Source organism: Rhinopithecus bieti, unplaced genomic scaffold, assembly GCF_001698545.2.
Source record: "Rhinopithecus bieti isolate Rb0 unplaced genomic scaffold, ASM169854v2 scaffold_3764, whole genome shotgun sequence".
Lineage (NCBI taxonomy): Eukaryota > Metazoa > Chordata > Mammalia > Primates > Cercopithecidae > Rhinopithecus > Rhinopithecus bieti.
The window spans coordinates 623,513-649,957 of NW_016804367.1; the positions used below are offsets into that span (position 1 = coordinate 623,513).

A 26,445-nucleotide genomic window follows, 5' to 3' on the forward strand; every position below is an offset into this window, starting at 1 on the left:
AGTGAGACACTGCTTCACACCCACCAGATTGTCAGAACCTTAATAATGTGACAATGTCAAGTACTATTAAAATGGGGCAACCAGTACTACTTGCATACACTGTTGCTAGGAGTGCCAGTCAGCACAACCACTTTGGAAAACAATTTACCAGGCATCACCTAATAAAGTTGCATATGCACACATCTTAACATTCAGCAAGTCCACGCCTAGGCTGATACGGGAGAATTGCTTGCATGTATTCCCCAGAGGCATGTGCCAGGGTGTTTTTAATTGCAAAACCAAGTTTCCACGGATGATACAATGGATAAACAAATTGTGACAGAGCCATACAATAGAACACTACTCATCAGTGAAAATGACCTACAACTACATTTTTCATGAGTAAACCTCAAAACTGTAACATTTGAGTAAAAAAAAAGCAAGTCAGGATGATACATAGAGTGGGTACATTTATAAAAAGATTGAAAATGGAAAATAAACCATATATTATTTAAGGATATATACATGTGTTAACACTAAAAGAAGAAAAAAAGCAAAAGTTCAGGAGAATGGTTATCTCTGGTGGAGAGGAAAGAATTGGGGAGGGGCCTCCAGGTGCTTGGGAGGAACCAATAGTATCCTGCCCCACCGAGCGGTGGGCACGTGGCGCTTCATCATTACTTTTAAAGTGTACATTTACAGTGTATAGCTCCTCTTTTCTAAGTACATTCTGTGTTGCAAATTTTAAAATATAGCTATGCCAGATACATGAACTGGTATTTGGGATGTGTGTTGAGAGGCACATTTTCTTTTACCCTCCTTAAAATGTTTTTACTCGAATTCACCATTAATCCTTGGCCTTGTTTCTTCTCCCTGTCTAGAGTGTTTGTATGACAGAATAGCACAAGAAACTGTGGATGAAACTGAAATTGCACAGAGACTCTCCAAAGTCAACAAGTACATCTGTGAAAAAATCATGGATATCAATAAATCCTGTAAAAATGAAGAACGAAGGGAAGCAAAATACAATTTGCAATAAACTTTGGATTTTTCATAAAGCTTTCGTGTTTTCCTTGTGTGGCATGTGATTTGCGAGCGATGGTGCCGTCCAAATCAGACCCCACCATGCATGGTGGTGTGTGGGCAGGAATCCATTGGGTTCTGGGGTCAGCGGCTTGTTCTGAGTGTGGACACTCCAAAGAAGACAGATGGCTTTGCTGAGACTCAGGAGCAGCCTGGCACTGGTGTCCTTCTGGGAATGGGGAAAACACTCTTCTTGGAGGGGGATAAGGTTGCCTGAGTTGCCTGTCACTTGACTGGGATTTGAATGGATATTTTTACCATCCAAGGACTTCTCTGTTCCTCTATTTTGTTCTATAATAAAGTTTCATTAATTCTTTGATGTAGATAGTCTTTATCCTCATTTCTTTAGTATATTACATATACAGTGGAGGTGACCAGTGTGTTGTGCCACCTGGCATGCCCTTCCTTTCAGGGGAGGAATATTCCGGCTGAAGGAGAGAAAATTCCTAAGAGATATGGTTGCTTTCTACAGATGTGAAGGTCTGTCTCAAAAGCAGATATCTTTCTCTGACTTCAAAGGCCAGATCTTGGACCAATCACCTTTCTCACTCGAGGTGATCTGAGATTCAGCTTCCCTGATAATTTGAATCAATCTTTGTAAAGGGGTGAAGACAGGGTGATAATGTTAGATGAGCATAGGGTTACATTCAGGAACTAGGGGCACTGTTACCTGGTATCAGTTCTTTCATCCTATCTTGTATCTCAAATGTTCTTTCAAGTTACATAATTTTTATCTCATTATTTATTCAGTTACTGAGTCTCTAAGGTGCCTGGCACACATTCTGGCAAACCACATTAGAACTTCCTGTTGATTTGCACTTTGCTTTCTGTAATGCCTGTGAAGTATGCATGGCATATTAGAAAGGGCAAGGGCTTTGGGCTGATGTGTCTAGATTCCAAGCCTGGCTCCCCTGCCTGCTTTGGGCTTAACCTGTCCTCTCTGAGTTTCCATTTTCTATTTCACGAAAAGGAGATAATACCTACCTTTCAGAGGTGCTACTAGGATTAGCGATAACGTAAGTGTTCAATAAATGTTAGCAACTGTTACTCATTTCTGATTATTGGCTGTTACCGTTGGTTAGAAAAGTGGCCTCTGGTTTCTCTAATGGTTCATCCATTAATTGGTAGTCTGTAACCAAAAGCTCAGGGTCACTGAAGTAAGTAGGAGAGGTGGCTGCCACTTTGAGAACTTTTATTTTAATTGACTCTCAGTTAACTTATTCTCACAGTTCTTATCAGCAATAAGGAGGAAAACAATGCCTACCTCATAGGCCGTGTGGATAACTTAATAATGTTAATAATAACATCGTTAATATGTGCCAAGACTTTTCTAAGTGTTTAACATAGTATGTTAACTCATTTCACAGGGTAAGTAAAGTTCCTGACACTTAGTAGATGTTCAATAAATACTTGATAAAATATGTTCATTTAAGGGCATGGGGAAGCTGGAGCATGAGTTGTGTGGAGCGCGTGAGAGGCTGGAGAACAAACTTTGCATCCTTGTTGAGCTCATCCCCTTTTCTCTCCGTGCATAACAAAGATACTAACACCTGCTCAGAGGCTCTGCATTTCTCCTTAAAGACTGATAAAGTATGGTACCTGCTTTGCAAGTGCTTTTAGGTTCATGGGGGAATAGTTGTGGAAATAACTACAATAAAAATGCTATGATACATGTGAAAGTGCTTTGTGTAGTGTTTGATGCATATATTCAAGAGAACAGGGCAGTTAAAGATTATGGGATCTGGGTTTAAATCCTGGCTTTGCCACTTCCAAGCAGGTCACTTGACCTCTGGGCCTTGTTTCTTCTGGTGTGGAGAGAATGATCCCTAATTCAGGGTTGTTGTGGAGAGTAATCTAGATAATATCTGAAAAAAGGTCTCTGTAAATCACTAAGACCCTTGCAGATGTTCGTTATTATCCTTAGCATAGAAGGCAGAATGAAATCAGAAGTAGAGGCAACAAGGAATCATGCTTGTAAGAGCCAATTCTGATGTAATCAGGAGGCTTCACACACTAATTAGGCTGAGACGGTTTGGCCTCTGTTGTGTACCTGGTGCCTTGTTATTGTAATATGAGGGCAAGATCATCATTCTCACACCCATACAAATGAAGAAACGGGCTCAAAAAAGGTTAAGTAATTTCTTGCTCGAGATCCTGGAGCTGTCAGCAGTGGACCTGGATCGGAACTCAGGTCTGTGAAAAACCTGCCCTTTTACCTCTTTCCTGAAAGATGAGTGGTAAATTATGGTCTAGGCTGAGAGTCTAGTCACATAGTCTCAGGATATGTTTAGGGGAAACCCAACCTAAGTATTAGTCAATGGAAATCAGTCTTATTAATTCAGGCCATTTGGAGGGACTAGGAATGATAGTACTGCTTATAAACATTCACAGTTTTATTACATCCAAATACATATAAAAACTCAAATTCATTTTGTTTGGTAGAGTGTTTCCCAAACTTGCACAATCTTAAGAGTTGGCTGAGGTGCTTAAAATACACATTTCCTGTTCTTTGGCTTGGAGAGCCTGATTGGGTAGGTCTGGGATGAGGCTGGGAACGTGTATTTTAACACAGATGTCACTTTTGAAACATACCAGTTAAAGTCATTAGAAGACCTTCATTAAAATGAAGGAATAAGAGTGTTCCCTATGTTAAAAAAAAAAAAAAATGGATGGGGAGCCAACAAACTGATGGTCTTTCTAATATGCCTGAGGATACTTGAAATTGAGAGTAGATTTCTTCTTAAGTAACTGAGACTGCCGTAACACCTGTTTAGAATTCCTCTTCATGGCCACCAAATGCTGTTCAGCTGGACAGAATGCAGAAGGTGACTTTCTGTCTAGGCTCAAATGATATTTCCCTCGCTTGTACACTTAGATTCTTTCGATTCTTGTGCCAGGCCAGTGAGTTGTGTAGGAGAGGACTGTCAATACTGAACTGGCAGGACCTAAATCAATGAGGTTTGGGCACTGTCTTCAGAAGCCCCGGCAACAAGTTTTCTGATACCAGATGAAACAGAAAGATGGGGGTTGGCTTTATTTCCTTGCTTAGGAAAGTATATTGGTGACTTTTAGGTGCTTGTATGCTTCCTGCAGGCATTTCTAACTTGTGATTTTTCTGTAATTATAGTGGAAAACTACTTTATGGAAATATTGCCAAAAATAGGAAATACCCTCCAAACTGCACTGCTGAAAGCAATCGGATATATCTCATGTAGTCTTTTTTCAAGGGTGAAAATATGTATTTTCCATACCTGTGATTATAGCACATAGTCAGCTTTGTATCCTTCCCTTTGCATTTAACAGGTTTCACCATTGCTCCATAAAATTCATAACTATCAGTTCTAACATCCACAAAGTGGACCGACATAAAGCTGCAATTGAGTAAACCACCTGGTCAGCTGCCCAAGCCCTAACCCACAGATCAGGGGTTTGTGAAGGGCCTGGCTGCACACTTTTCATCACACACACGAGCAAAGTGAGCTAGAGTTAGGAGGTAGATGCATGCGACTTTAGTTCCCAACTCTAGCACTTAAAAACAGACGAGGCAAGTCACTTCGTCTTTCTTAACACCAGCTTCTTCATCTGCAAAATGGAGGAAATAAGGTCTAGTTATAGGGTTATTAGGAGTAATGAGAGTGTAATTAATGTGCACCAGCAAGAGAGGGGCTAAATGGCTGTCAGAGTAAATGTTGGGCTTCCTCTCCTCTCTTCTCTCCCTACACCTGTTCATTCCTCACTGAAGTGTGCTCCTCCTAACCTGCTGACCCCGTACGCAGTGACCTAGGCTTTCATACCCACCTTTGGCTCTCTGGACATCTTCTTATCCCATAGTTCTCCGTACATGGGGGGTTTCCCCCACGCATGCTGACTAGCTCACTCCTCGGCTGCCAGCTCCCCTCACCTACCTCAGCCCCTACTCACTGCCACCCAAGGGCCCATTTACAACTTCCTTGGAGTTTTAGACTCTTTATAAATAAACCCAGATGAAGATTTTTCTGTTTCACAATGTTTTCTCTTTATATTTTCCCTCGTTTTCTTAAGAGTGGTTGTACTTTGGTCAAAAGGAATGACATTTTATCACTCTTGATACATATAATGGGTATGACCACTTTTTAAATTATTTTGCCCACTTAATAGGTGAAACATAGCACCTTGTTATGTTTTATTTTATTATAGTCAAGACTGCATATCTTTCCAGAGTTTGGCTACTTCTTTGTAGAAAAGGAAAACTTCTTTAAAACCTGTAAGTAATTTCAGCAGAATCCATTTCATTTTGTGTTTAGTTTTCTCATGGACCAATGTGTTAACCTGGGCATATAATTTTTGCCTATATGTCTGCAAATAGACAATAGATATTTTCACTCTTTTGAAGTGATTGATCCCTTTCTGCCAGGCAGCTTCATAGGCTCATAGAACGTAAGGATCAAAGATGAACTTTGAGGTTTTCCACCCAAATCTCCTCCCCATTGTAAGCAAATATCATTCCAGACCATGCTTGAATACCTCCAAGCACAAGGAATTCATATTCCTACCCAAGAGTCCATCCAGTTATTGCCATCAGTAAAATATTATTCCATTGAGCTAAAAATCTACTTCCCTGAGACTTTCAAAGTCATTCAAATTCTTCTCTTTCAAGCCACACAGAATGTTTCCACTCACAGCCCTTTGTAGAGTTGAAGGTGACTGTCATTTCTCCTCACCAACTAATAAATAGCTCAAATTTTGCTTCACCATTTCTCGTGTGTAGAAGGCTACATGCGAAAGAGTGGGGAGTGTGGATTTAGACAGCCATGTGTTCAAATCCTGTTTCTTCCACTTAGTGGTGTGTGACCTTGAACAAATTCTTAACCTCTCTGAGCTTCAGTTTTCCCATTTTGACAACGGGAATAGTAATATCTATCTCACAGGATTATGTCAAGAGTTAAGTAAGATAATGTGAACAAAGCATTCCAGGCATTCGGTATCTCTTAGTTCCCTAATCCTGAGAACTCTGACCATCCTGGTTGCTCTTTTATGGATCCGCCCCTGTAGATGAGACTCAGGACTGGACCTGGTGCTCCAGGAAGAGTTCGATCAGCAAGATGTCACTTCTCACTCTCGGACTTTGAATTAGCATCTTTAGCAAAAGAATTGTCTCATATTGAGCCAATAAGGCTCAGTAAGGTAATATTGACAGTATGTGGTGAAGGAAATGTTACCAGTCCCCTATTCTCTCTTTTTGGCTAACATGATACTTGTCCCTTTCATTTATTGTGTTATAAGGGAAAGAGCATCAATTGTGGAGCCAGTGAGACTAACATTGAATTCAAACCCTGCGTTCACTATTTATTAGATTAGAGGAAATTGAACAAGTTTCTTAAAGTCTCCCAACCCCAGTCCCCCTGCTCATTGTGCAGTTGTTGGGTAATCATACTGACCTACAGTCAGTAGGTCCTGACTACAGCCACACCTACAGTCCCCACTCTACCCCAGTTCCAGCCCTCAGTAAATGTGAAATCTTTTTGTTCTTTTTTTCTCTCCTTTTTATCCTAACAGCTCTTTAGTCCTCCCCACCCTTTAACTGTGTAAAATTTTCAAGTGTATTTCTTAAATGAAATACAGGACTTTGCATTCATCCCTGTTGCATTTCATCTTATTGGTTTCAGCCCAACATTTCAGCCGGTCGAGATCTTCTTTACAAGTTGTGTTTAAAATACAAAAGACCCCCCAACCCCTCCCTATTCACCAATGCCCACCCACCCACCCCAAATAAACAAACAATAACCAGATGTATTGACTAGTACTTAGGCCAAGTGATCACTTTTCTTTGTCTCTGTTACTCTTATCTGAATAATTTCTCTCTGTTCTTCTTATGTGCCTGATCTGAATAATTCACAAACTGTATCATAATTCCATTCACCATCCACTTTAGTCTCTTGGTTTCTGTTTTGTTCACTGCTGCATTCCCAGAACCTGGCATATAGTGCACACTCATTAAAGAGTTATTGAATGAATAAATGACAAAAGTCAAAGACCTGTTAGGAGACTGGGGCCCAATCCAGGCCTGGGTAACAGTGAAGGACCCTACAGATGGAGGGAGAGCAATGGAGCAGAAGCAAACCCTGGGGTCATCAAGGCTCAGTCCCAGTGCTGGGAAGACAGCTCTGTCCCTGGTGAGCTCAGGCAGCCCAGGCCTTGGCCGCTGCCTAGTGTCAGACCACAGGGGTTCCTGATCTGGGCAGTGCTGAAATGGGGAGAGGAAGGTAATAAATATCCAGGGCCTGGGTCACCCCCACACTGATTGTTCTGTGAGGAGTCTGGGCCAGGGACCCTCCTCACCCCTGGAATAGGCACCTAAAGTTCACCCAGAAATCCTTAGTGAGCCCATATTGCCAACAGTCACACTGGACCCCATCGGCCTTGTTGCAGCAGCCGTCAGAGAAGCCACACAGGGAACAACTGCCAAGGTGGCGTTCCCTGCATCGTTGTCCTTGGTTCCCTGCCATTGATTCCTTAGCATTTCTCATTCATTGCCACCTGTAGCTATGGCCAGCACTCAGCAGAAATGAGGTTTCCATGTTGAGATCATTTCTGGAGACTTTAGGGTCTGAATTGCAGTGATCACGGGGACTGTAGGGGGTCTCTTACACTATACCCCAGTTCCACCTCACATAAACCTTACCCTACTCCCACCTCTTGGAAAAGAGTGACTCAATTTAAATAATTTTCTGGAATCAGCCATACGTCAGCCCAGTTACAAATGGCCTTGCACTATCCACACTGTCCTGGCCCTGTGGAGCACCCTCAAGCTTTACACTTTCCCCCCACTCCTCTGCCTCTACCTTCAGCTGCTTGGCCCTGCTCAGTCTGGGGCTCTAACTTATTCTTGTCACTCTTTTAGATCATTAACCATGGGAGAGAAAAAAAAAAACAAAACTATCCTCTCTGGGCTTGAAGGCTCAAATCAAATATCATTCCCTCTAAGAGCCTGTTACCATCTATTCCTAAAGGACTCTCTCCCCTCTCTGGTTTTCCAAGTCTTCCTCCATCCTTCATTCCCAGCCCCAGTCTTCCCTATACTGTAACACTCAGAGGATTGTATTGTAATATTAATTTAGCTTCCTCTTCCTCACAAGGCTGTCAGTGAACTGCAGGCAGGACTGTGTAATTCATCTCTATACATGTTTGCTGAACCCCTACTCTGTGCTAGGTGCAAGAGATATGGTAAATATCTCTTTTTTGATTAGTTTATGGTAAATAAACTAATATTTATTGAACATTTAATATGAGGTAGCACTGTTCACCTTTTAATTCTCACACAACCCTGTGAAGCAGGTACTATTACCATCTGCATTTCACAAATGAGGAAACTGATTTAATGAGGTTAAGTAATTTGCCCAAGGTGGCACAGCTATGACCTGGAGGAGCCAGAACTGGCATCTAAACCTGTGTGACTCCAGTGTCTGGCATCTTAATGATCATGCTAGATCCTACCTTAGATCTCTCAACATTGTCATAAGCTATTTTTTCCATCTGAGACTTCTCCTGCCTCCTCTGCTCTGTGACCTGCTTCTTATTCTCCTCCTTCCAGGAGATCTTTTGTGCTCCATCTCCAGCCTGGATTGGAACCCCTCCCCCTGCTCTGTGGCACCTCTTGTGACCTCTGGTAGAGCCTCATCAAGCTGTCCCGTCATTGTGTGTCTATCTTTCTCCGTGGACTAAGCCCTTTAAGGTGGGGACCACCCTGTGTTGATCTCTGAGTCCCCAGGCCCAGTACAGAGCCAGTACGGATGGCATGGACCTCTCCCTAGAAGCCTGGTCCCTGGTGAGGAAACACTATGGGAAATAAACACCAAAGAAGTTATTTCTGCCTTGGGGTATAAGGCCTTGAGGGATCAAGGGAGCCCTCCATGAGGGGGTCATGAGGCCTTCTTCTCTTGTTCTCATGGGTTTGATAGGCCATCAGCAAGTCAAGAAAGAAGGAAAGGATTTGGCTGTAGTTAAGTTTGAGAACTCTGACCTCTCACTGTCAGAATATGACTATGGGCTTCACCGCTTACCAACTCTGTGACCTCAGGCTAGTTACTTATTTGGTTTGGGACTCAGTTTCCTCTTCCATAAAATGGAAGGCTTCGCGTTTCTGTAAGCATTATGTCAATATCTAAAAATCCACTTATAACTATACCTAGCACATAGTAAGCACTACATAAATGTTTATAATTATTGTGAGCTATGGGCAAGAGGTGGAAGAGGGTAGGATGAGTTCAGATGTTTCAAGGTATGAAAGTGAAGCTGGTAGTGGGAGATGAGGCTGGAGAGGTGGGTAGAGGCTGGGTCATGGAGGGCCTTGGTTCCAGGCTGAGCTGCTAGACTCTGAAGACCATGGACACACTGAAGGATGGGGCTTTGTGCCTTAGAAAAATGATGCTGGCATCAGAATGGTGAATGGTTTGGAGGGAGAGGAAGGAGTTGAGAAAGCATTGGGGGAATAACAGGTGAGAGATGATGAGGGTAGATGCTCACCCCTCTTCCTCCTTAAGTGCTGGTACTGCCAGGTGGGAACCTGACTATGAGCACCACAATGCAATGGTGCAGATGGGGAGTGCCCAGGGCAGCCATATCTAGAGCAGTACCTCCTTCATGCAGCTCCTGGACCCTGGAACCATTCAGCCCACGGAGGTGTGTCAGATACAGCATCCACCCTATGTCCCGGGGGGAGATCAAATGTGTTTGGGGGAAGAGGGTGCATTTCAGGTTTGGACATGTCCCTGTCAGGTCTTTCCTGAGCCACCTCCCTGATACCGTGGGAACAGCATGGGATGTGGAGTAAAAGAGTATGGGTTTCAGGAACATGACCTTGGCTAAGTCATACAACCTTCTGAGTCCTGAGATTTATTAGCAACAAGGAGCTGATGTATTACCTTCAGTACAAGAATAATAATGTCAACATTTAAGGCTGTTGCTAAAGTGCCCATCCTACGGCAGGTATGTAGTCGGAGCTCACTAACAGGTACTGCCCTCCCGCCAGAGTGATAGAAGCAGGGATCATGAGCACTTACTTAGGGACGTCACACTCCACCTATGGGAGCCTTTGGGCTGGTCACTTCCTTCCTATGAGCCTCAGTTATACAAGCTCAAGTGTAATATGTGTGTAAAGGTCCCTACTCCACAACCTCCACAAGTGGTGTGGCCCTGACAGCATCCATGACCCAAACCAGGGTTAGGAAACCTCAGAGCACTCCAGGTGGGAAGGTAGGTTTTTACAGTCTTCCTTCTTCCCCTGCCCCCACCTCTCCCTTCCAACAGGGAGCAGATTCCAGCCTCTGATACAGTCTTTTCCAAAACTAGTGGGAAGCACCTGGCCCTGGATATGAAGAATGACAGCCACTACTGAGAGGCTGTCAATGCTGGTGGGAGAAAAGAATCTGGAGTTCTTTTTTCCAATGGGTCTTTAAATTATTTTCATTTTGCTGATTCATGCACTTTTCTGAGCTAAGGAGATTTGGGAGGTGTTTATTGGTTATTTAAGCAGAAAACCTCGTTGGCTTCAATCTCTGAGAAAAAGGGATTTAACACTGTGTAGCCCAGCCTGTTGCTGCCCTCCACAGGGCCCAGGAGGGCAGGTGGAGGCTTTGCAGGGTGGGGCTGCCCTCCAAAGAGCGCAGTCCAGTGCCAAGTAGACCCAACTGGGATTTCCAGTGTTGGCCAATCAAAACCACAGATGGAATGGAACTTTGGCCAGATTTGGAGGTAAGTTTCACTCTTCTAGGTTTTAAATTATGCTTATAAGCTGCCTTGTTTTATTCCTCTTTTTCTTTCATTCCCACATTCATTTTGAGTGAGAAGGGCAGCCAACAGGAGCATGCCGATGCTTTCCCCACACTGTTTTTCCAGCCTAGAATAAGGAAATTATTCAGTTAGCCTCGTTGAACTCCTGTATGTCAGAAGCTACAGCAAATAATTCATACATTTAATCATAACAAGAGTATTTGGGACTTGGCATTATAGTCTATATTTCTTCTGATGAAGATACCATAGCCCAGAGAGGTTAGATTATTTGTCCAGTGTCACACAGCTAAAAAGGGAGAGGGTCAAGATTCAAATGCAAGTCCTTCTGAGACCAGGTCCAGTCTTCTTTTCGTCAAAGCCTCAATGCCTCTAGTAATCAGCAATGCCTGAGAGCCAGCTGGGTGCCAGGCCCTGTGCTATATGGCAAAGAGAAGTGTTTCTCTTCCCCTGGTTGGATTCTAGCCATTTCAAGATTCACCTTGAATCCTCCTTCCCATGTAAAGCAATGCAGGATGGTAGAAAAAGTGGAAAAGTGGAAGCCAATGTCCACCAATGGATAATTACCTGCATGCATGCACGCACACATATACGTGTACACACACACACATGCGCGTGCACGCGCACACACACACACACACACATTGACTTTCATCATAGAGTGAAATGTCATACAGCAAACAAAAAAATGAACTACAGGAGTATATATCAGCATAAATACATCTGAAAATCATAATGTATAGTAGGAAAGCAAGTGGCAGAGTGAAACAGTCTGTGATTATGTATGTAAAATTTTAAATGTGCAAAACCTATTATGGATTGTTTATAGACATATACATGCACAATCAGAGTATAAACACTCAGGCAGGAAGGACACATGCCAACTTCAGGACAGCCCTTATCAGGAGTGGTGTGGGGAAGAGTGAAAAAGAGGCTTCAGTAATGTTTTAAGTGTTTAAGACAAATAAACCAAAACAGACCAGAAGAGAAAAGGCAAAAGCAAAAAAGTACTGATTTATTCACCCTGGGAGGGTGCCGGGTGTGTGGGGATGGGGCACTGCACTGTCTGCGCCTGCTCTTCTGTGTAGCTGAAAGACAGACCTGGCCTGAAGCTGAGAGTCAGAAGGGGGTTACTGTTCTCTCACAGGCTCTTGAGAGGATTAAATGAGGGATCAATTGAAGGCACTTTGTGAGCTGTAAAATATGATAGGAATATGAGTTGGTGCTATACACTTCTGTGCCCTTTCTTACCTGTCTTCCTGACTAGACTGTGACTTTTTCTTGAAGGCAGGGACAGTTCCAAATTCGTCTCTTGACCCCTGCCCAAGCTCAGGAAATGCCAGCTGTAGGCCAGAACCCCAGAGCTAACAAGAGTTGCTATCAGTACCTTCGCCCCAGCCCTTCCACTGACCTGGGACTGACCCACCACCTTGCTCCTGAGGACTGTTTGAATTAAGGAGACACAGCTTATCCCAGGTTCCCACCCCTTGTGGACACATAAAATTGATTGCTCAGGTACTTACAAAGGTCAAGAAGAAGCCCATTCCTTCAGCCCCAAGGGCACGATGAATGATGTAATAAAAATTCATCCCTCCCAGTCTCTCCCCTCTGGCTCCTAGGCAAGGCACACTCTTGAGCTGGATAGATGGGGGCAGGGGTCAAGTCACTTGGCAACGTAAGTCACCCAACTGGTCAATAAACTCCCTGAACTGAGTCCCCACAAAGCCTTTACTTGATCTTTCTTTGGCCCTATGATATAGTTGTCATCATTCCCATTATGAAGATGTGGATGCTGAGGCCAGTGTGGTAATGGCAGAGCCAGGATTCAAATCCAAGTCTGTTGAAGTCAGAGATCTCCCCCTCCTCAACGGCAAGAAACCATGTGTGGCAACATGATGCGTTTTCCTCCTTGTAATCCAGTCAGCACAGGGACTGAAGTAGGATAATCACGTTTCAGAGCCAACCAGAGTGGCTGCCACTCCAAGCTTCCTTTGTATTTTAAATATGTAGTCTCTAATTAGAGTTTGCTTTAATTGCAAGATTTCCATATGCCCCGTGACTGCTGTGCACTCTATCTGGGGATAAACATGTCCATCAAGTAAGAAGCAAATCATGGCTGTTGCCTTGGCCCTGTTATCCTGTTGGCTTGCTCCACTGCAGTTCCTCAAGGGATGTAGCTCAGCCTTCCCCTGTGAAAGTGCTCTGGGGCCCACATTTTAATCAAAAGCATACCTGCCTCTAGGAAAAAAGAGTAGAGGCACAGCTCAAAAGTGATTAAATTTAATAACCAAAAGACCAGAAAAGTCTGCTTTGCAATGCATAATTTCACCAGATATTTATTTATTTCATCATGCGGCCACATTCTATATGCTATATTTATTTAAAATGCTATTTATTTTAACAGCGGCAATAAAGGAAACATACATTTTTCCCTCCCCACTGTGTTAAAGGCATTTGTGGTTATTAAATTACTCTTGAGTAGAGGAGTGCCTGTCTCCAAATTTACTCTGAAGTATTTCAATAAAATGATCTCAAATGTTTATTCACTCAGCAAATACTCACCTGAAGCCATTCTGGGCTAGGTGCTGCACTAGCACCAGGATAATGAGGTAGAGCAGAGACAGTCCCTCTTGCCTCTGTTATGCCCAGACCGTTTATTCCCCGAAGAAGACCACCAGAGTCCAGAGTCAAAGCCAAGCGGCAAGGGTCTTTACTGCAAGTTCGAACTTGGCCCCTCCGCTCCACAGCATACAAGAGGGCCCCGAACGATGCATGTGCTCGCTTTTTATAGCCTGATGTAAACAGGTTACAGAGGAACAAGGGAATTCTTTTGGTTACAGCATTACAATTGGTTAACATTTTAAGTTATACATTTAGCAGTTTTTTTATTGGTTCCCACGCTTTCAGTAAAACCACTCCACAAACGGTTGTGACCTTATCGGGGACTCTCCAGGTGGTGTTTTTCTAAAGTTGAGACAAATGGAGGAATGTTTGTACTGGGCCCAGGAAGTTGAGACAAATGGAGGAATGTTTGTACTGGGCCCAGGACTGAGATAGATGGAGGAATGTTTGTACTGGGCCCAGGAAGTTGAGACAAATGGAGGAATGTTTGTACTGGGCCCAGGACTGAGATATATGGAGGAATGTTTGTACTGGGCCCAGGAAGTTGAGACAAATGGAGGAATGTTTGTACTGGGCCCAGGACTGAGATATATGGAGGAATGTTTGTACTGGGCCCAGGAAGTTGAGACAAATGGAGGAATGTTTGTACTGGGCCCAGGACTGAGATATATGGAGGAATGTTTGTACTGGGCCCAGGAAGTTGAGACAAATGGAGGAATGTTTGTACTGGGCCCAGGACTGAGATATATGGAGGAATGTTTGTACTGGGCCCAGGAAGTTGAGACAAATGGAGGAATGTTTGTACTGGGCCCAGGACTGAGATATATGGAGGAATGTTTGTACTGGGCCCAGGAAGTTGAGACAAATGGAGGAATGTTTGTACTGGGCCCAGGACTGAGATATATGGAGGAATGTTTGTACTGGGCCCAGGAAGTTGAGACAAATGGAGGAATGTTTGTACTGGGCCCAGGACTGAGATATATGGAGGAATGTTTGTACTGGGCCCAGGAAGTTGAGACAAATGGAGGAATGTTTGTACTGGGCCCAGGACTGAGATATATGGAGGAATGTTTGTACTGGGCCCAGGAAGTTGAGACAAATGGAGGAATGTTTGTACTGGGCCCAGGACTGAGATATATGGAGGAATGTTTGTACTGGGCCCAGGAAGTTGAGACAAATGGAGGAATGTTTGTACTGGGCCCAGGACTGAGATATATGGAGGAATGTTTGTACTGGGCCCAGGAAGTTGAGACAAATGGAGGAATGTTTGTACTGGGCCCAGGACTGAGATATATGGAGGAATGTTTGTACTGGGCCCAGGAAGTTGAGACAAATGGAGGAATGTTTGTACTGGGCCCAGGACTGAGATATATGGAGGAATGTTTGTACTGGGCCCAGGAATGAGATATATGGAGGAATGTTTGTACTGGGCCCAGGAAGTTGAGACAAATGGAGGAATGTTTGTACTGGGCCCAGGACTGAGATATATGGAGGAATGTTTGTACTGGGCCCAGGAAGTTGAGACAAATGGAGGAATGTTTGTACTGGGCCCAGGACTGAGATATATGGAGGAATGTTTGTACTGGGCCCAGGAAGTTGAGACAAATGGAGGAATGTTTGTACTGGGCCCAGGACTGAGATATATGGAGGAATGTTTGTACTGGGCCCAGGAAGTTGAGACAAATGGAGGAATGTTTGTACTGGGCCCAGGACTGAGATATATGGAGGAATGTTTGTACTGGGCCCAGGACTGAGATATATGGAGGAATGTTTGTACTGGGCCCAGGAAGTTGAGACAAATGGAGGAATGTTTGTACTGGGCCCAGGACTGAGATATATGGAGGAATGTTTGTACTGGGCCCAGGAAGTTGAGACAAATGGAGGAATGTTTGTACTGGGCCCAGGACTGAGATATATGGAGGAATGTTTGTACTGGGCCCAGGAAGTTGAGACAAATGGAGGAATGTTTGTACTGGGCCCAGGACTGAGATATATGGAGGAATGTTTGTACTGGGCCCAGGAAGTTGAGACAAATGGAGGAATGTTTGTACTGGGCCCAGGACTGAGATATATGGAGGAATGTTTGTACTGGGCCCAGGACTGAGATATATGGAGGAATGTTTGTACTGGGCCCAGGAAGTTGAGACAAATGGAGGAATGTTTGTACTGGGCCCAGGACTGAGATATATGGAGGAATGTTTGTACTGGGCCCAGGAAGTTGAGACAAATGGAGGAATGTTTGTACTGGGCCCAGGACTGAGATATATGGAGGAATGTTTGTACTGGGCCCAGGAAGTTGAGACAAATGGAGGAATGTTTGTACTGGGCCCAGGACTGAGATATATGGAGGAATGTTTGTACTGGGCCCAGGAAGTTGAGACAAATGGAGGAATGTTTGTACTGGGCCCAGGACTGAGATATATGGAGGAATGTTTGTACTGGGCCCAGGAAGTTGAGACAAATGGAGGAATGTTTGTACTGGGCCCAGGACTGAGATATATGGAGGAATGTTTGTACTGGGCCCAGGAAGTTGAGACAAATGGAGGAATGTTTGTACTGGGCCCAGGACTGAGATATATGGAGGAATGTTTGTACTGGGCCCAGGAAGTTGAGACAAATGGAGGAATGTTTGTACTGGGCCCAGGACTGAGATATATGGAGGAATGTTTGTACTGGGCCCAGGAAGTTGAGACAAATGGAGGAATGTTTGTACTGGGCCCAGGACTGAGATATATGGAGGAATGTTTGTACTGGGCCCAGGAAGTTGAGACAAATGGAGGAATGTTTGTACTGGGCCCAGGACTGAGATATATGGAGGAATGTTTGTACTGGGCCCAGGAAGTTGAGACAAATGGAGGAATGTTTGTACTGGGCCCAGGACTGAGATATATGGAGGAATGTTTGTACTGGGCCCAGGAAGTTGAGACAAATGGAGGAATGTTTGTACTGGGCCCAGGACTGAGATATATGGAGGAATGTTTGTACTGGGCCCAGGACTGAGATATATGGAGGAATGTTTGTACTGGGCCCAGGAAGTTGAGACAAATGGAGGAATGTTTGTACTGGGCCCAGGACTGAGATATATGGAGGAATGTTTGTACTGGGCCCAGGAAGTTGAGACAAATGGAGGAATGTTTGTACTGGGCCCAGGACTGAGATATATGGAGGAATGTTTGTACTGGGCCCAGGAAGTTGAGACAAATGGAGGAATGTTTGTACTGGGCCCAGGACTGAGATATATGGAGGAATGTTTGTACTGGGCCCAGGAAGTTGAGACAAATGGAGGAATGTTTGTACTGGGCCCAGGACTGAGATATATGGAGGAATGTTTGTACTGGGCCCAGGAAGTTGAGACAAATGGAGGAATGTTTGTACTGGGCCCAGGACTGAGATATATGGAGGAATGTTTGTACTGGGCCCAGGAAGTTGAGACAAATGGAGGAATGTTTGTACTGGGCCCAGGACTGAGATATATGGAGGAATGTTTGTACTGGGCCCAGGAAGTTGAGACAAATGGAGGAATGTTTGTACTGGGCCCAGGACTGAGATATATGGAGGAATGTTTGTACTGGGCCCAGGAAGTTGAGACAAATGGAGGAATGTTTGTACTGGGCCCAGGACTGAGATATATGGAGGAATGTTTGTACTGGGCCCAGGAAGTTGAGACAAATGGAGGAATGTTTGTACTGGGCCCAGGACTGAGATATATGGAGGAATGTTTGTACTGGGCCCAGGAAGTTGAGACAAATGGAGGAATGTTTGTACTGGGCCCAGGACTGAGATATATGGAGGAATGTTTGTACTGGGCCCAGGACTGAGATATATGGAGGAATGTTTGTACTGGGCCCAGGAAGTTGAGACAAATGGAGGAATGTTTGTACTGGGCCCAGGACTGAGATATATGGAGGAATGTTTGTACTGGGCCCAGGAAGTTGAGACAAATGGAGGAATGTTTGTACTGGGCCCAGGACTGAGATATATGGAGGAATGTTTGTACTGGGCCCAGGAAGTTGAGACAAATGGAGGAATGTTTGTACTGGGCCCAGGACTGAGATATATGGAGGAATGTTTGTACTGGGCCCAGGAAGTTGAGACAAATGGAGGAATGTTTGTACTGGGCCCAGGACTGAGATATATGGAGGAATGTTTGTACTGGGCCCAGGAAGTTGAGACAAATGGAGGAATGTTTGTACTGGGCCCAGGACTGAGATATATGGAGGAATGTTTGTACTGGGCCCAGGAAGTTGAGACAAATGGAGGAATGTTTGTACTGGGCCCAGGACTGAGATATATGGAGGAATGTTTGTACTGGGCCCAGGAAGTTGAGACAAATGGAGGAATGTTTGTACTGGGCCCAGGACTGAGATATATGGAGGAATGTTTGTACTGGGCCCAGGAAGTTGAGACAAATGGAGGAATGTTTGTACTGGGCCCAGGACTGAGATATATGGAGGAATGTTTGTACTGGGCCCAGGACTGAGATATATGGAGGAATGTTTGTACTGGGCCCAGGAAGTTGAGACAAATGGAGGAATGTTTGTACTGGGCCCAGGACTGAGATATATGGAGGAATGTTTGTACTGGGCCCAGGAAGTTGAGACAAATGGAGGAATGTTTGTACTGGGCCCAGGACTGAGATATATGTTTGATTTCTTACACCTCCTAGGAACTCATGGGCACAGGGCAGGGGGAAGTGACAAATGCATCCCAAGGCATAGCACAGGGCCTGGCACCTAGGAACTAGTCAAGCAGTTTTTGTTCAAGAAATGAATGAATGAATGATTGAAGGGATGGGTGTTACAGGGCTGAATTGAAGCCATGTGGGGCACTCAGGGACATCAGAAGGACTGGTTGGTTCTTCTTGAGTGTCCCAGGGGAGGCAACTGCTGTGCTGATTCTTAGGTGAGAGCTGGGTCTGAGGAGGGGTATGGGGTGGTGTTACAGGCAGAGGGAGCAGTATGAGGCAAGGTCTGTGCTCGTCAAGTCCTCTCCCTGCAGCAATCCTCAGGCTACCCCTACTTCCTTCAGTTCTTTGTTCACGTCTTCCTCTTCAGAAAGGTTGTCCTTGTCCACATTGTCTGAACCAGTACACACCCCATCTCAGGGTACTCTTTCGTCCTTTTCCTCTGCTTAATTGCTTTATTTTCCTCTCATCCTGTTGTGTTTATCTGAATATTGTCTCATCCCATCTTCAGCTAAACTGTAAGTTTCCCAAGAGCAATGCCTAGAAAAGTGTCTAGCAATCATAGGCGCTGAAAAGTTGAATCATGAATGAGCAACTGAAGAATATCAGTGTCTCTTCAGCAATACAAGAGCTTCAGTGTAGGGTCTGAAGCATGGGGTCCAAGCAGGGCCTGCTAGAGGACCTGCACAGGTGGTCAGGGCCAGGACCTGCTGGGGCACACAGGCATCATAGGCTGGCTAAGGAAGTGGACTTCACTTTGAGGTGGCAACAAGGAGTCATTGAAGAGTGTTGAGCCAGGAAGCAACATGGTCAGATTGGTGTTTCAGAAGGACCACTCTGGTGGAATTATAGTTGACGAATAGGAAGGGGTGAGACTGGAGTTAGGAAGAACAGAAAGGAAGGGGCTTAATGGTCCTGGCAAGAAATGTGAAAGGCTGGAGCAAAGGCAGGGGCCAAGAGATTGAAGGGGTGTGTGGGGCAGATGAAAGTAAAATTGTATATTTGGGGTAAAACCAGCATGGTTTGCTGATTAGAGGTAGAAGGTGAGAAGAGGAAGACCCAATGATGACTCCCCAGTTTCTGGCTTGGCTGAGTGGGTGGACAGTGATATCACTGGCTGGGAGGGGAATGGAGATTTGTCCTCACTGAGGGGCACTGTGGAGGGGCCATGGAGAATTACTTGTTCTGATAGGAATCCTTGGCTAAACATGAGTTACTTTGTTTGAAAACAACATCCAAATGTAGTTCTCATGTTTGGGGGCCCCCATTGAGCCCTAGAAATTCAATTGGCAGGCTTCTCTCTCAAAGTAAGACAGATTATGGCCTATCAAGTGAGGGCCCCCCAGGGTCTGTCCATCCCCACTGATGATTCATGCCAACACATCCAGATTTCGACCTTCTTTCCCCAAAGATCATGTTATAGTAATGGGATGAGCACAAGATTTAAATTCAGAATAAATACACATGAGTCGTATTTCCATTATGAACAAGCCTTGGCTAGGGGCATTTGGTGTCCTTAAGCCTCAGTTTCCTCAGCTGTAAAATGGGAAGAATGACGATATCTATTGCACAGTGTTATGTTACAGATCCAGTTGTCGAAGGGATGTAAGTAAACTCAGTAAAATGAAAAGAGCTATTCAGTTGAAAGATTCCAGGAAACATTATCCCAGATGAGAGCAAATAGCAGGCAGACCCTGATACTAAGACTAAGTGCTACTGGCCGAGCAGAGCGGGAGCAGCTCTGCACCTACCCTCTTCCTTAGGATCCTCCTTAGAGCCTTGAATTGGTCAAACTGTAGTTGATGCTCTGGCTTCCTCAAATGTCCACATGATCCAGGCTCTGCAGAGCATTCCAGGGAAGGCTGAGTGCCGCATACACGGAGGACTGCTAGGGTTCATTCTCTGGAAAACTGCCCTCGCAGAACTCACCATACCCTTCATCCTGTGACCCCACTGGGCCCCAGCCTCTCCTCTCCAGTGCCAGAGCTGCTCTGTGCTTCCCACTGCAGACCCAGCACCCTCACCCCAACCTTTTCTACCACGAATAAACTTCTCCGCAACCTCAGCTGCTTTACACAGCATTGCTTCACAGTCCTCCTGACTGAAACCTGCCTGTCCCTTAAGAATGGCTCTCCTTTCTCCCACCCTCCCCATCTCTCTCTATTCTAGGCCAGCTCCTGGGTTACTTCTCAGCCCAGGAACCATCTTTCTGGAAACTCCCTGAGTCCAGGTTGATCACTGTATGCCTTCTCTGGGTTGCCATCAATCAGGGCACTGCTCACTTTGCTGAATTCTCTTTGTTTCCCTCTCTGTGTCACCTACCAGACCAGAAGTGCTCAAGAGCAGGGACTGTGTCTTGCTCACCACGAGTCTTGTGCCCTGCACAGAGCCCGGCACCATGTGGGTATCAGTTGACGGTACCAAGCATCCCTGTCTAGTGGATGCTCAGCTGCCGTCTCTGCAGAGTAATGGGACGCTGTATCCCTGGGAGTGTCAAGCAGTTCTTAGACAGGCCCTGGGACTTGGGCAGCACTGACTTCCTTTCAGGGTTTCCTGGGTGGCCGCCATCTCCCTGATATCTGCTGTCTTGGTGTCTCTCATGTGCACCCCTCTTTTAACCCCATTCACAGGGGCCACAGTCATGTAATTGGATTGAGCAGACACTGACAAGGTCAATTTGACAATTTCATTAATCTTTTATTAAACACAAGCCCTGAGCTCCAGCCAGGCTCATCTGTGTGCCTCCCCAGAACGTGCCTGGCATATTCCCATCTCACATGCCTCCTCCAGGCCAGGCGTGACCATCCAGTGATGCCAACAGCTACTGGATGCTTCCTGGATGCTAGGCCTGCAGCTGAGCAAGTCTCTTAACCACGCAGACCACACCGTGGGGGTAAGGAGCTGATATATATAAAGCACATGGAACAGCGTCTGGCCTGTATTTAGTGCTCTATGTTATTATTATCACTATTATTATTATTATTATTACTTTTAATTTACAACATCCTTGAAAGGTAAAGGCCTCGTTTTGCTAAGGAGGAAACTGAGTGCCAGAGAGGGGAAACGATATGCTCAGGGTCCTATCCACGGGGACAAAGAGCAGCAAAGAGTGGGACAAGTAGGTTAAAAAGGGCCAGGTCCTGAAGAGCCTGTCTCCCTCCTCCCAGGGTGGTGTTGAGGATTGGAGGGAAGGATGGATGAGTGTGACCAACACAGTGTTGGGCCCACAGTACCTCTCAATACAGGTTTGTGGAACAGAAGAATAAAGGGATATGTGTGGAAAGCCTATGCATGCTAAAGCTTGCTTGAGAGCCTCAGGAAAGGGAATGGGCCCCTTCCTGGGGGAGAAGGGGAGCCTTGAGTTGGATTGGAGCTTTTAGGATTCAGAGAGAAAGGAGGAGGCAGAAGAACAAAGAAGAGGAGGGAGTAGCACAGATGGAGCCAGAACGAGTGTGACAGTGAAAAAAGGAGTTGGTTGGTTCAGGAAAAGGAGGTTGGAGAACAAGATGGGGGCCACATCCTCAAGAGCCTTGGGGAGCTGTGGAAAGGTTTCCAGCAAGGAGAATGTAATCCAGTTTGCATTTTAGAAAGTTCATTCTTGCTTCAATGTGGAAGATTGGAACAGGACAGGCTGGAAGCAAGAAGATTGTTAGAGGGTTGCTTCTGGGGTCCAGGCAAGAGGAAATAAGGACTCTCAGAGAAATTATGGGGAAAGGGAGGGGAGGGAGGGCGTGAGAGAGGGGTGACAGGAAGGAAGGGCAAGGGCACAGCTTGCTTTGGAGCTAGGTGGGCTGGGCAGAGGGTTGGTTCCATACTTGACCCAGGCAGGCAACACTGTGTGGATCCAGCCCCGGGGGTGAGCAGCAATTGCTGGGATAAGCCCATCTGTGTGCTCTCTGGGCCTGTTAATTAGCAGGGACAGACAGAATGTCAAATGGGACTTTCCTGACTTAGCCATGCCTGGTGCTTGTCTCCCTGATTGTATGCAGACAAGTCACATTTAACACCAAAGGTTAATGACTTCCCTGGTAAGACAAGGAATGCTGGGACCCACAAACTCACACAGATCGGAACTGACAGGCTCACCCCAAAAGCAAGAGAGGCCATTAAAGCACTTGGCCAGTTCGTAGTAGCATCACTCAAGGCCCAAGCTAATCTCACCTTCAATATGTAGCATTTCCCAGCATCTCCAAGCCTCAGGGCTCTCCTCCTTTGCTGATCTCTGCTCCTCCACAGCCCCCCAAGAGTGCAGCCCAGACTCTGTCATCCTCCAGCCAATATACTCTGTGGATGCTGTCCATGGGCCACGCTGGAGCCGGACCCTGGGACCTGGAGGTGGATCACTTACAGTCAGGCCCAGGAGGACCTCCAGTCAGGGGTGAGCAGTAGGGGCAGAGAGACAGACAGACAAGGATGCACAGTGCCAGGAGTGGAGCATGTCCCACAGAGGGGAGATGGAGAAATCCATGAGAGAGGTTTGTCAGGGGAGCCTTCCTAGGGGAGGTAACATCTGAGCTGGATCTTAACGGATGTACAGAAGCTCCGTAGGTAGGCTGGTGGGGTGGCGAACTCCAGCCATCTTTCGAAGAGCTGCATTATGTCCTAATAATGGTTTTATATCTGGTTGTAAAATCTGTAATGGGGTAGGGAGAACCCAGTCTTACTCATCTTTAGATCTTCCCAGCACAGGACCTATAGGCAAGGTATGAAAGCATGTTGGATAGGAAGGCTCCTGGTTTCCTGCCTCCACACTGAAAGAAAAGAGGGACAGAGGGGAGCAGGGATGGAGAATGAATGGAGGTTCCCCTAGGAGGAACCCTTAAGCCCAGTCTAACTAGTCTTTCTCCTGCTGGTAAACCTTCCATGGCTCCCTGCTGTACTAGGACAAAGCCTGGCCTCTTAGCTCAATTGATACCCGATCTGGCCTTTGTATCTGGCATGTGATCACCTGTGAGCCTTCTCTCTCATGCCCGCCTTCCTCCCCACAAGCAAACCACCCCACGCTCTGGCTCCTGCATTTATCTGGGCAGCCCCAGACAGTTCCCACCTTCAGGCCTTTCTCTCTGCTTCTTCCTCAGCCGGGGAAGTTAGTTTCCTTCAGTGAAAACATCCTTGATGGCACTATAAGTACAGTAAGAAGCCCTCCCCAGGGGAACTTCAGAGCTCAGAGTCCCACACAACCCACTGTGTCTCAGGTAGCACCTCAGTGCCCTCCCTGTTGATATGAATGAATGTTTGTATTTCTTCTCCCTCCAAGGCAGGGGAACCACATTTCTTCATAGTTGCATCTGCTGTTTATGAGAGGCCCTGTGGTGACATAGTGAAAGTTCAGTGTTTCCAGTCAGATTGCCACTGTTGGAGACTTGAATCCTGTCTTTATCACCCTAAGAGCTATTTGACCTTGGCAGAATTATTTAATCTCTCTGTGCCTCTGGTTCCTCATTGGTAAAGTAGGCCTGTGTACAACAGGACCTATTTCATGGGGTTTTCGCAAAGATTCAATTGGTTAATTTTGCAAAGCTTTTAAAATAATGCCTGGCAGGCAGGGCGGGGTGGCTCACGCCTGTAATCCCAGCACTTTGGGAGGCCGAGGTGGGCAGATCACGAGGTCAGGAGATTTTAGACCATCCTAGCTAACATGGTGAAACCCTGACTCTACTAAAAATACAAAAAAATTAGCCGGGCGTGGTGGAGGGCACCTGTAGTCCCAGCTACTCGGGAGACTGAGGCAGGAGAATAGCCTGAACCTGGGATGTGGAGCTTGCAGTGAGCCAAGTTCATGCATTATGTCCTAATAATGGTTTTATATCTGGTTGTAAAATCTGTAATGGAGTGGGGAGAACCCAGTCTTACTCATCTTTAGATCTTCCCAGCACAGGGCCTATAGGCAAGGTATGAAAGCATGAATGGAGTCACTGCACTCCAGCCTGGGCAACAGAGCAAGACTCCATCTCAAAAAAAAATAAATAAATAACAATAATAATAATAATGCCTGGCAAATAGTAAGTGCTCACTAAAGGTTAGCTGTTGCTATTTAATTTGAAAAGTAAAGTGCAATGCAAGAATATTTGGCGGGGGGGGCGGGGAGTGGGGGAAGCCCAAAGTTATAAACAAATACCACCGCCTCTCAAATAACTATTTAGATTAGTGTATGTCTTTTTGGTTTTCCATTCGGTGTGCAGGTGTGTAGTATATCTGTTGTATACACACACTCACAAGATATGGACACACAAATATGACATTCTCTTGAGTAGCCTGCTTTTCTCACTTAACAACATATACAAACACTTTAATAAACAAGTAGTATTTTTATGTCTTTGTAGCCACAAAGCCTAGCTCAGAGCCTAGTACAAGAATAGGCATTTCGCTGAACTTCGTGGAAGGAAAGGCAGAGGGGAAGTGGCAGTGAAGCAGGCTTGGAGCTGCGCTCCAGAGTCACTGATAGCATAGTAGCTGTCACTGCGGAGGAGAACCTTATCCAAGTAAGAGCCCTTCCTTTTAGTGATAGACCCAGGGACCAAAGAAGAGCAGGGACTTCCCTGAGGCCTCTCAGCCAATCAGTGAGAAGGAGATTAGAGTCCAGCCAGGCCTGTGTCTTTGTCCTCAGGAATATGTGACCATCCTTCCCTTCTTCCCTTCCAACTTTCTCACCCTGATCCTGCCTGGCTTTGCAGCCTCCCCAGGACTGAGTAGGCAGGAAAGGCTGGAGTAGCCATCCCCTTGGGTCTCAGACAGGGAGGCCAAGGGAGGCAGAGGGAGGTGGACAGTGGGGAAAAGTCACTGGCGCCAGAGAGACTTATTTTCTGTGTCACTGGTGGTGGCAGTTTTTCTCTAAGAGGCTATCGTATTTTGGATGCTTTTCTTCCTGAAAGAAGGGAATGAGCTTCAGGATCAGCCCTTCCAATCTGTCCCACACTTGATAGCCCAGATAATCCCTTGAAAATAAGGCTCTAAGCATGACCTCCCTGCCTAGAAGATTTCAGTAGGCACCATTACTGACAGAATGAAGTGTTTTAGAGCAGGGATCTTCTCTAGGGCCTTCCCTAGAAACCCACCCAACCATGGCTCTCCCTGTCATCCGACTGTCCTTCTCCCTGTCATCCCACTGTCCCAAATTGCCTCTGGGCCTTTGAACATGCTGACCTCTGCCTGAGATGCCCTCCCACATCCCTGCCTTGTCTCAGAATCATTGTTGTTCATCAAGCCCCATCTGCTCCTCTCATTCACAATAGTCAATCCCTCCACAGGGTCCCTGCAGTCACTGGCACAACCCTTCCAGCCCCAGCTCTCCTTCGTTGCTCACATCACCTGCCCCGGGTGTTATCCGGCCCAGGCACAGAGAGGCACCTGAGTTGAGAGGCTGAGTAGAGGGTAACTCTGTGAGCCTGGGTGTGGCTGGAAGATCCAGGCAGTTTCCCACCAAAAATAACCCTCACTCTGGATTCTGTTAGGAAAGAACACAAATGTGTGATTTTTATCCAAGACCCTGAAAAATCCCGTGTCACCTTGGAAAATCCTTTCACCTCTCTCTAAGCCTCAGTTTCCACATCTAAAAAATGGCAACAATACTGCCCACATCACAGGGTTAAATGAGTGAATGTGTAGGAAACACTTGAGACATGGAAAGTGCCCACCTAATGTTCTTTTCCTCCCCTGCCCCTTTCCATTCAGAGAGCATCACTCTCGGAGTCACAAAGTGAAATATTTATAGGGGCCAAAAATGTGGCCCCAAACTCAAAGTGAGACAACAGAAATCACCCCAATCAGGCATGTGAGAACCTGATAGACAGCTTGGCATGGCCCTTACTTAAACACCAGCTGAAGTGTGTCGCTGCCAGAGTCTGGTGTGGACCTCATGACCTGAGACCTCACACTGGCGGTTCCCATCAGCAGCCGTAGAGAAACACCCAATTCCCAGTCCATGGAGCTTGGGCTTCTGTGATGATAGACTTCACAGCAAAGCACACTGAGCCCCTGGGAGTTTTTCTGGAGATTAGTCTTTGTCACCCGTGGTTTTGTAATTCAAGAGGCTATTTTGACAGAGCACTGGGATGCCCAACAGCAACCCAGAAATTCTTTCTGGAAAATGATGCCCAACGCATGGGTTGATTAGCCCAAGCACATGGCAGAGTTTCAATGGAAGCTCTCTGTCCTCGTCCCTTGGCAATGCTGGTATGGCTCTGAGTGGGGCTCTGAGCTGCCATTTCCCACAATTGCCCAGTGCTGGTTAATTTCTTCTTACTAGGCCCAGAGTTAAGTCTTTTTCTTTTCTGGCCTTTTTTTTTTTTTTTTTTTTTTTTTTTTTTTTTTTT

General features: G+C 45.8%; 2 protein-coding genes across 3 annotated transcripts in view; both read left to right on the forward strand.

Annotated features, from left to right (window-relative positions):
- Positions 1 to 1,381, forward strand: part of BEND5 (BEN domain containing 5) — a 49,518-nt gene extending 48,137 nt beyond the window's left edge. For both annotated transcript variants that reach the window (XM_017867522.1, XM_017867521.1), the window contains exon 6: positions 861 to 1,381. In XM_017867522.1, coding sequence (XP_017723011.1) covers positions 861 to 1,018 — 158 coding nt within the window. In that variant the 3' untranslated portion in view covers positions 1,019 to 1,381. The remainder of the gene's footprint in view (positions 1 to 860) is intronic.
- AGBL4 (AGBL carboxypeptidase 4) overlaps positions 1 to 26,445 on the forward strand; it is a 736,988-nt gene that overhangs the window by 520,623 nt on the left and 189,920 nt on the right. The window lies entirely within an intron of this gene.